Here is a 15483-nt window from a genome sequence, read left to right as displayed (position 1 = left end):
ATCACAACCGGTTTCCAAAATAAAAATTCAAATTTGTGAAACTGAGTCTCGCCTGAGGCAATTGTCGCTTGGACTTCCTACAAGTGATTCCTTCATGCAACAGAATATTCTGGCCTGAAATTTTTAGTTATGTTTAACTTCTGTCTTTCAGAGAATTGGATAACAAAACAGTGAAGTGTTCGGACTATGATGGTCTTGTTGAACTGGCAACCATCTGTGCACTTTGCAATGATTCCTCTTTGGATTATAACGAGGTATGAATCATCAAATATATAATTGCTCATCAGTTTTCTTATGCTGTAAATGGGAGACAAGATCAAGTATATGTCAAGCAGGGTTCAAAGGTCGGAGGTGGAACTGTGGGAGAGAGCAGATGCAGGAAGAGGATGGGTTGTGGGGAAGAGGAAGGTGAAAGGGAAGACAGTGGTGGAGGAAATGGGTCATCAGGACACTGGGAAGGGTGGGTGGCTGTTATTTAATGGCTGGAGGGGGATCGGCATTGGGGGCAGATTCGGTTTTAAGTAGTGGTTAATTTTTTTTCTGGGAGGAAGTTGCAGAGAGCAGGTTAGTATTTTGTTTGTTTATAGCAAAGGTTCATCATTTATGCTTAGTTTTGATAATGGTGTAACTGCTGTGATTTGATGTGTGCAAAGATGGAAGATGATATCTCATAAAATAAAGAAAAAATGAATATAGTGGTGAGGTGAGATGGTGAAAATTTCCACCCTTCAAAAGTCTGGCTAAACTTGGAGCTAGTTCCCAGTCAATATTGAGTATTCTAGTGTTGTGATCCAAATGCATCTCTTTGGTATTTGTAACTGAACAATAAATCTCACTTAAATGTTTTTCTGCTAACTTGGAACACATTGTGCTGCATTATAATTTAAAATTTCAATGTGGCTTTGGCTTTGACTTTCTGAGAATTGGTTGCAACTTGTTACATGAACAATGGATGAAGTACCCGGGTTGCCATGTCTAGTGATGTCAGAAATTATTCAAAGAATGTGTTTCTGGTCTCTGCTAATAATTTTAATACTCATTTTCAGACTAAAGGTGTGTATGAGAAAGTTGGGGAAGCCACGGAGACTGCCCTCTGTTGCTTGGCTGAAAAAATGAATGTGTTTGACACAGATGTGAAGACTCTACCCAAGATTGAGCGAGCCAATGCTTGCTGTACTGTAAGTGTTTTTTTAGAATGCTGAAGCAATTTGCTCTAATTAAGGAAATATTAAATAGGAAATTTAGCATAAAACATGTTGTTTCTCTAGGTCATCAAGCAATTAATGAAGAAAGAGTTCACTTTGGAGTTCTCCAGAGACCGGAAGTCAATGTCTGTGTACTGTTCTCCTAATAAACCCACTCGTTCATCTATTGGCAACAAGATGTTCATTAAGGTAAAAAGTCAATGCATTTCATTTTGTTCTCCATGGCTACTGTTCATCTTTTGTGGTTTGACATTGGAGAAAGTAGCATTTTGTACTTGGGGATATAGATTGGTAAGTATATTCCTGAGTAGTGCCATAAACATTTCACTGTTTTCCAGCAATGTACTGTCCTAGCAATGGTTTGGGGCAGACCCTGGCTGAGTGTGTTTTGTGTCCCCAACCGTTATCTCCTGTCAATGATTAACCTCTAATGGATTGAATTAATGTTGAGCAGGCTGAGAATTGAGTTTACCAAATCCATGCTTTGAACTGGTTTGCTGAAATAAATCCATTATCAGAGTGCAGATTCCCAAAGTACCATCAAGATTCCCAAAGCACCATGGGGTCATGTGTGGTCAAGATGTGATAAAGATACTGTAACTATGGTTTGCTTCATTTCAATAGGGTGCCCCTGAGGGTGTGATTGACAGGTGCACGTATGTTCGAATCGGAACCAATAAAGTACCCCTCTCAGCACCTATCAAAGAGAAGATTTTGACTATTATCAAAGAATGGGGTAGTGGGAGAGACACTCTGCGCTGCTTGGCACTGGCTACACATGATAACCCTATCAAAAAAGAAGATATGAACCTGGAAGAATCATCAAACTTCATTAATTATGAGGTTAGTCTCGGGCACAAGAAAGAGCCTTAATATGCTGATGTAAACTTTACACGGGTAACTGCTGTTTAAAAAGTAAATGCTGTCTTTTATAATGGGTTGGCAGTCAAATATATCCTAGTTGGAACATGAGGGCAAGTCCACTTCATAACACACACATTCTCTTGCATCATTTTCAAGCATTCAATAGTGTTTGTTCCATGCATTCCTGAAAGAATTCCAACACCCCCCTTTTTTAAAAAAAACATGACATTGTGCTATTTGTCGACTTGTCTGAGAATCTAATGTGCTTCATTAACTAGTTGGCTGGTAAGTGAGATATGATTTGTACAGTTTAGATCTCAATGGCATGATTGGGAGATATAATGGACATGTGCCTTATTAGTGTAAAATACTCTGGTACCTGGAGGTTGTATTAGATGTTGGACACCAGGTCCGTGGAACCACACAGGAAAGGGTGTAGGGCATTTGGCAGTTATTGAAGACAACTGAGAGAAAGATGAGAAAAGCCAACGTCTACCATCAGATTATAAGATGTGTCTAAACAATTCTCCATGGCTCAGATTTCCCAGCCTTTCAATAGACAAGCTCTTTGGCCACTGTCTATGCTCTAGGGTCAAACTAGATGGTAATTTTGTGGCTAGAAAGGAAACTGATGTATAGAACATAGAAAGGTACAGCACAGGAACAGGCCCTTTGGCCCACAGTATTGTGCTGAACATGATGCTAAATTAATCTGATTCCTTCTGCCTGCCCTTGGTCCATATCCCTCTATTCTTTCCATATTTATGTGCTTATCTAAAAGCCTCTTAAACACCCCTATTATATTGCCTGCACCACCGCCCCGGAAGCATGTTCCAGACACCTACCATTCTGTTTTTTTTTTTTAATTGCCCCTCGCATCTCCTTTGACCTTCCCCTCCCCCCTCACCTTAAGTGCGTGCCCCCTAGTATTAGATATTTCAATCTGGGGAAAAGATTCTGACTGTCAACCCTATCTGTGCCCCTCATAATTTTATAGATTTCTATCAGGTCTCCCCTCAGCCTCCGCCGCTCCAGAGAAAACAAGCCTAGTTTGTCCAGCCTCTCCTTATAGCTCATACCCTCTAATCCAGGCAGCATCCTGGTAAACCTCTTCTGTACCCTCTACAAAGCCTCCACATCCTTCCTGTAATGTGGCGACCAGAATTGAACGCAGTTCTCTAAATTTAGCCTAACCAAAGTTTTATAAAGCTGCAACATGACATCCTGACCTTTGTGCTCAATGTCCCAACCAATAAAGGCAAGCATGCCATACACTGCCTTTGCCACCCTATCTACTTATGTGGCCACTTTCGGGGAGCTATGGACTTGAACCCCAAGATCCCTGTGTTCAGGATAGAACATAGAACAGTACAGCACAGTACAGGCCCTTCGGCCCACGATGTTGTGCCGAACCTTTTCCGAAACCAAGATCAAACTATCCCACTCCCTATCGTTCTGGTGTGCTCCATGTGCCTATCCAATAACCGCTTGAAAGTTCCTAAAGTGTCCGACTCCACTATCACAGCAGGCAGTCCATTCCACACCCCAACCACTCTCCGTAAAGAACCTACCTCGGACATCCCTCCTATATCTTCCACCATGAACCTTATAGTTATGCCCCCTAGTAACAGCTACATCCACCCAAGGAAATAGTCTCTGAATGTCCACTCTATCCCCCTCATCATCTTATCAACCTCTATTAAGTCACCTCTCAACCTCCTCCGCTCTAAAGAGAAAAGCCCTAGCTCCCTCAACCTTTGCTCATAAGTCCTACCCTCCAAACCAGGCAGCATCCTGGTAAATCGTCTTTGCACTCTTTCCAGTGCTTCCATATCCTTATTATAGTGAGGTGACCAGAACTGCGCACACTATTCCAAATGTGGTCTCACCAAGGTCCTGTACAGTTGCAGCACAACCCCACGGCTCTTAAACTCCAACCCCCTGTTAATAAACGCTAACACACTATAGGCCTTCACAGCTCTATCCACTTGAGTGGCAACCTTCAGAGATCTGTGGATATGAACCCCAAGATCTCTCTCTTCCTCCACATTCCTCAGAACCCTACCTTTGACCCTGTAATCCACATTTAAATTAGTCCTACCAAAATGAATCACCTCGCACTTATCTGTCACTATCTGTATACTTTCAATGTTTGATCTCCCACGGTGCAGCACCTCACACTTGCCTGTATGGAGGAAGGACTCTGGCTGACTGACCTATGTCATTGAGTCAGACTGTTTTAATTTTGGAGATCTTGAAGTCAGCACAAAACTTTAGCAAAGTATTTGGTGACAGGTTCTAGGGTTTGGATGCTTAGAATGTCCAGATGGCATGCAACAAATTGTGTTTAAAGAGTAGTCATCCATCACTTTTAAAGTAGGTGTCAATTGCAGAGTTGATTCGGAAAGTCTTGAGAGTTTATGATAGCGTGTTATCTGGCAGCTGGTTATGAAGAGACTGGTTGGTTGTGTAATCATGGTTTAATGGTTACCGTGATTGACTTACAGTTTCTGCTAAAACTCCATACTTCCACCTAGTGGAACTACCATCCACTTTACCTGGGTGTGTATTGATTGTTACCTGGGTGTGTATTGATTGTTGTGGTCTTGAGGTTAATGGATGCATTTTATGTTAAGTTGTGTTGCTCACTGTACCACTTAAGGAACTTCTGGTATCTTGTACCAACTTGGCAAAATCTCAGATCTGCACTTTTTCAAACGTCTGATCACAAATTAATGACCATCTACCATGGATACCTGTGATGGAAAATTAAACAGTCTCTTTGAAGTTAAGATGATTCCATGATGATAAGTCAAGCAATAAAGTTGGAACTGTTCAAGTTGGGCAGTTCTGTAATTGTTCAGGGTGCTGCTGCTGATCCATCATTTGGGGGTGGGACTCTTCCCATTCAACACTACATACAGTACAGTATAAAGCAATCGGTTAAAGCATTTTGAATTGTTACTAATCTATTTTACAACATCAATTTCATATGTCCACCAACACCCTCCCCAAATATTTTTCAAATCACTGCACCGATGTTAGTATTGGAGTGGTCCTTGCTTGATGAGCATTGGATCATTTAAGTGCCCCGTTCTGCTGAATGGTCTGGTCCTGGTTGCTTAGATTCCAAGACTATGTCTTACACTTAAACGTTCCAGACGCTTGGCTTCTGCCAACCTGTCCTCTAAACTCTCTGGTTCTGCGTTAATGTGGTATCATCCTATCGGGACAGAAAGTGTAATCCATATTGAACAATTAGGATTTCTACCTGTATAGCTTTCTTGGTTTGAGTATGGTGATGGGGTTCTGTGTGCCAGACATCTCCAACCAAAATAAACACTGGTGGATTTCACTGCACTGATGTCAGAAGATTTACAGCAAAATGAGTTGCGGTAAAACAGTTTTACATGCAGTAAACCTGCCAATGTCTGCCAAGCTGAAGGTGTTCCTTTGTAACCTTTTTAACCTTTCTTTGCCCTTGTTGCTTTGTAGAATTCTAATTTTGTGTAACGAACAGATTTAAAAGTGTTTAACTTTAGAGGTAATTAAATCCTTTTGTATCAAATGAATGCATTTCAGTTGATCGCAGAATCCTAGAATAGTTAGCACAGAAGGGGGCCATGTGTCTGTGGCCGCTCCGTGAGAGCTACTCAGCTCGCCTCACTTCCCCCACATTTTCACTGTCACAAAATTGCTCAATTCATTGGCCACCGGGAAGTAATCAGGTCTTATAGTTGCCCCCTGCTTGGGCAGGAGCAAATTCATCCAGGGCACTCTCAACTCAAAAAAACCAGCTAGCAACACTCATCAGACCACATTCTCACAGGACAGGACCAGCTGAGATCTCTTTGATTTTTATTTAATGGTGCAGTTACACAAGTCAGGCCCTATCAGACAAGTTCAACAATGCCATTGCATTAAGTTAGGATTTTGAGCTAGAAACAGTTTGGGAATCCAGTTAACCTTAGTGTGCCTACAGCAGGAGTTAGAAGTATATTTGTAAAAATATTCCCTTAGTTTGAACATGTAAAACTTCTAACGTATTAATATGTGCTGTTGGTAATTTCTTGAGAAATGTTGCAGAATGTTTTTTAAAGTGATAATACTGTCTCCCATTCCAGGTTGGCCTGACGTTTGTGGGGTGTGTTGGCATGCTTGACCCACCACGGACAGAGGTAGCTGCTTCAATTAAGATGTGCAGATATGCTGGCATCCGTGTAATCATGATCACCGGTGATAATAAGGGCACCGCTGTAGCCATTTGCCGTCGTATTGGTATATTTGGAGAACGGGAAGATGTCTCTAAAAAAGCTTTCACTGGCCGCGAATTTGATGAACTTGCTCCAGGGGAACAAAGAGAAGCTTGTTTGACTGCCCGCTGTTTTGCTCGTGTAGAGCCATCTCACAAGTCTAAGATTGTGGAGTTTTTGCAAGCGTTTGATGAAATCACAGCCATGGTAGGGACAGCTTGTTCTTGACGTACTTTTTGCTCTAATCATGTGTTAATTATTTCTGTGGGTTTTTCTGAACTCCTTTTGGGAGTTCTGACAAAGATGATTTCTGCTCTGGTTCCATGGGTCAATGTTTTCCTTGTTGTCAAACACTTAAATGGCACTGTGTTCATGGATAGGAGAAATAATTTTAAACGAGGTTTATTTATTAATGTCACAAGTAGGCTTACATTAACACAGCAATGAAGTTACTGTGAAGATCCCCTGGTTGCCACACTCTGACACTTGTTCAGGTTACACTGAGGGAGAATTTAGCATGGCCAATACACCTAACCAGCGCGTCTTTTGGACTGTGGGAGGAAACCGGAGCACTCTGAGGAATCCCATAGGGAGAACATGCAGACTCTGCACAGACAGTCACCCAAGCTGGGAATTGAACCTGGGTCCCTGGCGCTGAGGCAGCAGTGCTAACCCAACCACAATTGATGATTTTCCCATTAAACTGCAAGTTATTAGGCTTTATCATAAAAATAAAGTATGTTTTTCCTTCCCTTAAATATGCATTGCTGAGCAAAAACTGGCCAATGCAAAGCAGCTTTCAGCAAAATATATCTTTATATACACTAAAGTAATATTCAGAATGTGTTGGCTGCTTCACAATGATGTATCAGTGTATTTACTCAATGTGACATTATTAGTTCATGTGCTTTCTAATGACTCAGCTAATTGAGTGAGCCACAAAGACTAGGAGGATCCTTGGCCTGTGTATGGTTAGCATGTCACAGCAGGTGTTGGCTCCAGTGCCATGTGATTAGGGAAGAGAAATTTGGCCAAAGTTCCCATTCCTGATCGCTAAGCACCGATTCCAGATTTTCAGGTATTGTGTAAAGGCAATAAAGGGTTCAGTTCTGAAGCCCCCTTGGTAAAATAACTAGCACTTGCAATCAATTCTTTGAAACAACACTATAGGGTGAAATATCTGCTGCATTTCAAGTAATTGCTCTTTTTAGAGGTATTTCATTGTGCAATGTTTTTATGTTAAAGCCTATCGGTTAGCTTCCTGCACCAGAATTACCTGTCAAGCACATAATTGTCTGTTTTAGATATTTTCTCTGTTCCTCAGCTCTTCAGTTGCCTTTGGAGGGTTGTGGAGGTTGGAAATATTGCAACCTGCTGGTGTTTAATTGTGATTGAAACATTAATTTATTGACACACAAATAAATATGCTTGAAAAATAGTGCAGTTGGTCACTGTTAGTCGTATGCCAAATGCAGAAAAGTATTTCTGCATCAGCTTCCTAGAACATATTTTTGGGACACCTGGCCACTAAAATAACTCCTTCCTCGGGCACTGAGGTGCAATTAAGGCATTCGGTCAAAAGGAAAGCGAATGCTTGTTTGGCACACCCATCCTTGTGCCTCCCACTCCTTGGTAATTGACCACTTAGCATCTGACAGCTGGTCTCCATGAGGTTGATTCTAAACCTGCTGCCTTGGTGTTAAACAAATGTAAAGGATTGATTGTCCACTGAAAAAAAAAATCCAATTTTAAATATCTCGTGTTTTTAGTATTACCCAGTCTATCAGCAGTACAATTAAATCTTCCTTCTGTTTCTTAAAATTGTGAGATATCTATCTAAATCAACTGGCAAAGAAATAAATTTAATAATTACCTCTGAAATTCAGTGATAAAATTTGTTATGTGTCAATAAATTGTCTAAATCTTTTACTTGTTACAGAATTATTTTCGTTGTTACAACGCATCTCTGGCCTAATTGAAATAAAGGCAATAATATGTGATTTATTTCCATATCCTGTTTGCTCAGATATTTTGCACCAGTAGCTGCCTTCAAATAATCATGATGTGGAGATGCCGGCGTTGGCATCTCCACATCATGATTCAAAAAAGGAACATCGTTGGTTCAAATAATCAACTTTGTCTTTTGGGTGCTAACTTGAAATTTTCAAGCAGTTAATATAAGACCTTAAGACATAGGAGCGGAATTAGGCCACTCGGCCCATCGAGTCTGCTCTGCCATTCAATCATGGCTGATATTTTTCTCATCCCCATTCTCCTGCCTTTTCCCATAACCCCTGATCCCCTTATTAATCAAGGACCTATCTATCTCTGTCTTAAAGACACTAAATGACCTGGCCTCCACATCCTTCTGCGGCAAAGAGTTCCACAGATTCACCACTCACTGGCTGAAGAAATTCCTCCTCATCTCTATTTTAAAGGATCGTCCCTTTTAGACTGAGGTTGTCCTCTGGTTCTAGTTTTTCCTACTCATGGAAACATCCTCTCCATATGTATATTATGAAATATGTATTGCATTGCAAAAAAGTTTTCAACCACTTTCATGTACCAAGTATGGCTTTCACCTTGTATCTTTTTTTTTCCCTGGTCTTTAGACCGGTGATGGTGTGAATGATGCTCCTGCCCTCAAGAAGGCAGAAATTGGAATTGCCATGGGATCTGGAACCGCTGTAGCAAAATCTGCCTCGGAAATGGTCCTAGCTGACGACAACTTTTCCACGATTGTAGCAGCGGTGGAGGAAGGCCGTGCTATCTACAACAACATGAAACAATTTATTCGCTACCTCATCTCTTCCAATGTTGGTGAAGTAGTCTGGTAAGAGGTCCTGCTTGTATGCAGTCATTCCCACTTCTGATTTAATCATTTCTTGTTCAGTTGATACATCTCGATCTTAGAAAATTAAATTTGTGCACCATTTTAATGCTATTGTGAACTTTGCTTATGCATTTCTACTGAAATCACAAAACTTATTCTTTCAATTGGTGGGTACTGGATGGAGCGTAGAACCTTAAATGGCAAAGGCCACTAGGCCCAAGAAGCCCAATAACAATCCCACCAGGCTGGCTTCTCAACATATATTTTATCCTCTTCCTTACAGATACACAGCTCGCTGTGTTGAGCTTATTTCTATAATTTTGTTCAGTGCCCTTCTTAGATGGCCTACTTCACAACTTAATTTTATTTTAACTTTATTTTTGTTGCTTAGTACTTGAACTATTTGTCATATCTTTCCCAGCTGAATTTTTAGTTTGCTTCACAACCTTAAAAACTTTGGATCACATCAAAAGATTCCGCTTTCCCAATGAAAACAAGCCAACTTCAAATTGTTGAGATAATTGATATTCTGATAGTATTGCATTCTCTTTGGTGTTTGTTCCTGGTTACAAGGGCACTAAATCACCTTCCTATGATTGGGTTGACAGAACTTCGCTTAGTTCTGTGATCATTTAAGTTGAGAAATGGCTTTATAATAGCGTAATCCTTTGTCCATTGCACAGGTTTGCGTCCCTTCCACAATACCAAAGTGGCCCTTGTCAAATCACAAAAATGGCTGATAGTGGTGAACTATCTTTCTTTATCCTTCTCTGCCTGTCTATCAACTTTTGACATGATTTATCTCACTATCCTCCACCAAAAGGTTCCTACTGTTGTCCAGTGGGATGGGGCTACACTCTCCTAGTTCCATTCTTATTTATCCAGTCATAACCAGAGGCTCACCTTAAAAGACTTGTCTTCCCACTTGCGCCATTATCACTGGTGTTCCCCAATGTCCCCCCACTCCCACTCATTCTTGCTCTACCTGTTCCCTCCCGATGACATCATCTGGAAGCGCTGTCCATTTGTACATGTACACTGACACTCATTTGGCTTCCGCCTCTCAATCGCCTCCACTACCTCTGTCTAAAATAGTGCCAACCAATACAGGAGCTGTAATGGATTAATAAAACCAGCATAGACTAAAAGAGGAAGGTCTTACTTAACAAACCACTTAAACTACTTTGAGGGTCTGACAAATATGTTATCTTTAGTCTCATTGACAAAGTCCCATTTGAGATCCTATTGCTAAAATTCAAATGCCTGGTAAAAGCACCAGAACAGTCCAGCAATGTGGGTAAAGACGAGTAGAGTGGGACAGTTCAACACACATTGCACATTTGGTGAATAAGGTAAATGCAGGAATTAAAGTTTTGTTCAATAAAAATAGATTACTAGTTCACAAATAATATAGATAACTAGTGGCACTTTTCAGAAAGATGGAATGGTAAAGGAGGGGGAGTAAATGATGACAAGGGGGTGTTAGTGAGAGAGGATAAAGCCCCAAGATCATCTGTGGCACCAATATGGGTGGAAATTAGGAATAGCAAAAGTCAGAAAACGCTGGTGGGGAGTAGCTTCGTAAGAAGTCTCACAACACCAGGTTAAAGTCCAACAGGTTTATTTGGTAGCAAATACCATAAGTTTTCGGAGCGATGCCCCTTCGTCAGATGGAGTAGTTATCTGTTCTCCAACAGTACACAGACACAGAAATCAAGTTACAAAATACTAATTAGAATGCAAATCTCTACAGCCAGCCAGGTCTTAAAAGGTACAGATAATATGGGTGGAGGGAACACACGCATATACGCGCGCACGTGTGTAATATATATGTGTGTGTGTATATTTATATATATATATCACGCACGCACATATATATTTTATATATATATATATATATTTTATTTATATATATACGCACACAGACACACACACACACATCTGCCCGTCCACCAGTGTACCCACTGTGAGGCATTGCATTAAATGCTGTCCATTATGTACAGTCCGTTACTGGGAAGGAACAAAGTGCTATTGGCTTAAGTCTGGTAGACTACGAATAGAAAACATTGAACAAATCTTTGTATATAATACAGGGACATTTATTTCACACCCATCTGGCATCCACAAAAACAAAGGTCAGAAATCAAGTGAGGGGTCAAATCTGGACCCAATCCACAGCACAAAATATGACTATATCAAAAACCAGAAAGGAAAGTAGTATACCCATCTGCAAGGAAACAATGGGATCATAAATCAGAATTTCCTTGGCAACATTGATAAAACAAAAAGGGCTGCAATGGGGGAAAAAACCTTTGTTTAAAAGATTAAAGTTTTTTCTCAAGTTGCTGAATCTGGAATTTTCATTGGTCTTGCTCAGCAGTGGCAACACCACAATGTGTCAATAGTTGACGATACTATAAAAATAGCTCAAGGAAGCAATTTTAAGAGAACCATATTTCATTCCCCATCTCCCTTCTAAAAGTGGCACTTGCACAAAACCCCATACTCTACATGCCATGAAAATGTCAATACTAAAAATGTTAATATTTAATTACTTGAATACTGTCCAGAAGATTATGGCAGCAGGTCAATCCTACAGTATACAATGAGCCAAATCTCCAAGTCAAAACAATGGTGAGTTACGCCAAGAAATTAAGAGCTACCCTCTTTACTTTTTGCTTTTGTATGTGTAAATAGCAACATTGGAGTGCAACCCTACTATTTAAAAATTCATGCATTGAATGGGGACTTCAACCTGCATATTGATTGGCTGACTCAAGTTGGAAGGGGTGGGATGGAGGAAGAGTAGAATGCTGTCGGGATAGTTACCTTGAACAGTATGTCACAGAACCGACGAGGAAACGAGTTATCTTAGATCTGGTAATGTGTAATGAGGTAGGTAGAATTAAGGATGTTCTTGTGAAGGACCCTCTTGGGTCAAGTGATTACAATATGGTCGAATTTCTGATACAAATGGAAGAGGAGAAAGTAGGGTCCCATACCAGTGTCCTCTGTTTGAACAGAGGGAAGTACGATAGGATGAGGGCTGAATTGGCTAAGGTGGACTGGGAGAGCAGACTGGTAGGTAGGACAGCTGAGGAACAGTGGAGGACTTTTAAGGAGATCCTTTGCAGTACTCAGCAACAATATATTCTGGTGATAAAGAAGGGCTGTAAGAAAAGGGATAACCAGCCGTGGATAACGAAGGAAATTAAGGAGAGTATTAAATTAAAGCCCGATGCGTACAGAGTGGCCAAAAATAGTGGAGAATCGGAAGATTGGGAAAACTTTAAGAAACAACAAAGAACGACTAAGAAAGCGATAAAGAAAGGAAAGATAGGTTATGAAGCTAGGCTAGCTCTAAATATAAAAAATGATAGTAAAAGCTTTTACAAATATATAAAAAGGAATAGAGTGGCAAGAGTGAATGTTGGACCCTTGGAGGACGAGAGGGGGGATTTAATAGTTGGAAATGAGGAAATGGCTGAAACTTTAAATACGTTTTTTGTGTCGGTCTTCACGGTGGAAGACACAAATAGTTTACCGAATACTAACGATAAGAGGGTTGGTAGGAGGAGAGGTTCTCAATACAATTAATGTTACCAGGGAGGCAGTGCTTGGTAGACAAATGGGACTGAAGGTGGACAAGTCCCCCGGCCCGGATGGAATGCATCCCAGGGTACTGAAAGAAATGTCAGAGGTAATAGTGGATGCGTTAGTGGTTATTTATCAAAATTCGTTGGATTCTGGAGTAGTGCCGGCAGATTGGAATACGGCTAATGTTATGCCGCCGTTTAAAAAAGGAAATAGACAAAAGGCGGGTAACTACAGGCCGGTTAGCTTAACGTCTGTAGTTGGGAAAATGCTGGAATCCATCATTAAAGAAGAAATAGCAGGCTATCTGGATAAGAATGGTTCGATTAAGCAGACGCAGCATGGATTCATGAGGGGAAAGTCGTGCTTGACGAACTTGTTGGATTTTTATGAAGATGTGACTAGTGTGGTTGACGGAGGGGAACCGGTGGATGCGGTGTTTTTGGATTTCCAAAAGGCGTTTGATAAGGTGCCTCACAAAAGGTTGCTGAAGAAGATTGGGGGTCACGGAGTTGGGGGTAGGGTGTTAGAGTGGATTGGGGATTGGCTATCCGACAGGAAGCAGAGAGTCGGAATAAATGGGTGCTTGTTTGGTTGGCAGATGGTAACTAGTGGCGTGCTGCAGGGATCGGTACTGGGGCCTCAACTATTTACCATTTATATAGACGATCTGGAGGAGGGGACTGAGTGTAGGGTAACAAAGTTTGCAGACGACACAAAGATAAGTGGAAAAGTGAATCGTGTGGAGGGCGTAGAAGGTCTGCAGAGAGATTTGGACAGGCTGAGTGAGTGGGCGAGGATCTGGCAGATGGAGTATAACGTTGACGAATGCGAGGTTATTCACTTTGGAGGAAATAATAGCAAATTGGATTATCTAAATGGAAAAAAATTACAACATGCTACTGTGCAGAGGGACCTGGGGGTCCTTGTGCATGAGACGCAAAAACCCAGTCTGCAGGTGCAACAGGTGATTAAGAAGGCAAATGGAATGTTGGCCTATGTCGCAAGGGGGATAGAATATAAAAGCAGAGATGTCTTGCTGCATCTGTACGGGGCATTGGTGAGGCCGCAGCTGGAATACTGTGCGCAGTATTGGTCCCCTTATTTGTGGAAGGATATATTGGCCTTGGAGGGAGTGCAGAGAAGGTTCACCAAGTTGATACCAGAGATGAGGGGTGTTGATTATGAGGAGAGACTGAGCAGATTGGGTTTGTACTCGTTGGAATTTCGAAGGCTATGGGGGGATCTTATAGAGACCTATAAGATAATGAAGGGGCTGGATCGGGTAGAGGTGGAGAGATTCTTTCCACTTAGAAAGGAAACTAGAACTAGAGGGCACAGTCTCAAAATAAAGGGGGGTCAGTTTAGGACAGAGTTGAGGAGGAACTTCTTCTCAGAGGGTGGTGAATCTCTGGAATTCTCTGCCCACTGAAGTGGTGGAGGTTACCTCGTTGAAAATGTTTAAATCATGGATAGATGGATTCCTGATCGGTAAGGGAATTAGGGGTTATAGGGATCAGGTGGGTAAGTGGAACTGATCCACTTCAGATTAGCCATGATCTTATTGAATGGCGGGGCAGGCTCGAGGGACTAGATGGCCTACTCCTGCTCCTATTTCTTATGTTCTTATGAATGTGGGTGTCACTGGCTAGGTCAACATTTATTGCCCATTCCTAATTGTCCTTGAGAAGGTGGTGTGAGCTGCTGCCTTGAACCACTGCAGTCCATGTGATGTAGGTATACCCATCATGCTGTTAGAGGGAGTTCCAGCGAAAGGTGAAGGAACAGTGATATATTTCCAAGTCAGCATGATGAGTAGCTTGGAGGGGAACTTCCAGGTGATGGTGTTCCAATGTACCTGCTACCCTTATTCTTTTTAGATTGTAAAGTCATGGGTTTGGAAGGCACCATCTAAGGAGTATTTAGAAGTGCATTTTGTAGATGGTACACAAGGCTGCCACGGTGTGTCAGAGACAGAGAGCATGGATGTTGAAGGTGGTGGATGGGCTGCTTTGTTCTGGATGGTGTCAGGCTTTTCGCGTGTTGTTGGAACTATTGTGTGCCGATAATTTTTATCTCCCCAGGCAGGAAAGATGTCAAAAATACTATTAAAAAAAGTTAAACAAATCCAATTTGTCCGTCTTTTAAAACTGAAGTTGAAGGGCAAGTTAAAGTTCCATTTAAAGTTATGTTGCATTAGGAAAATAATAACACTAGCCATCTAGTGAGAGAATGTCCTTCTAACCATTGATTTTGATAATTGAGAAGTGAAAGTAACTTTAAAAAATATACATAATTGAACAATACAGCACAGGAACAGGCCCTTCGGCCCTCCAAGCCTGCGCCGCTCATGTGCCCAACTAGACCATTCGTTTGTATCCCTCTATTCCCAGTCTGTTCATGTGGTTATCTAGATGAGTCTTAAACGATCCCAGCGTGTCCGCCTCAATCACCTTGCTTGGCAGTGCATTCCAGGCCCCCACCACCCTCTGTGTAAAATACGTCCCCCTGACATCTGTGTTGAACCTTGCCCCCCTCACCTTGAACCTGTGACCCCTTGTGTTCGTCACCTCCTTCATAATTTTATCCACCTCTATTAGGTCGCCCCTCATCCTCCGTCTTTCCAGGGAGAACATCCCCAGTTTACCCAATCTCTCCTCATAGCTAAGACCCTCCATACCAGGCAACATCCTGGTAAACCTTCTCTGTACTCTCTCCAAAGCCTCCCCGTCCT

At 41.6% G+C, this 15483-nt stretch overlaps 1 protein-coding gene across 2 annotated transcripts in view; it reads left to right on the top strand.

Moving 5' to 3' along the window:
• The window catches only part of LOC144502996 (sarcoplasmic/endoplasmic reticulum calcium ATPase 2), a 99286-nt gene that overhangs the window by 66987 nt on the left and 16816 nt on the right, over positions 1-15483 (top strand). For both annotated transcript variants that reach the window (XM_078227465.1, XM_078227464.1), the window contains exons 10-15: positions 152-254; positions 1047-1178; positions 1269-1394; positions 1830-2048; positions 6194-6529; positions 8935-9155. In XM_078227465.1, coding sequence (XP_078083591.1) covers positions 152-254; positions 1047-1178; positions 1269-1394; positions 1830-2048; positions 6194-6529; positions 8935-9155 — 1137 coding nt within the window. The remainder of the gene's footprint in view (positions 1-151; positions 255-1046; positions 1179-1268; positions 1395-1829; positions 2049-6193; positions 6530-8934; positions 9156-15483) is intronic.

Source organism: Mustelus asterias, chromosome 13 (genome assembly GCF_964213995.1).
Source record: "Mustelus asterias chromosome 13, sMusAst1.hap1.1, whole genome shotgun sequence".
NCBI classification, from domain to species: domain Eukaryota; kingdom Metazoa; phylum Chordata; class Chondrichthyes; order Carcharhiniformes; family Triakidae; genus Mustelus; species Mustelus asterias.
This window is presented reverse-complemented; position numbering and strand designations above follow the sequence as displayed.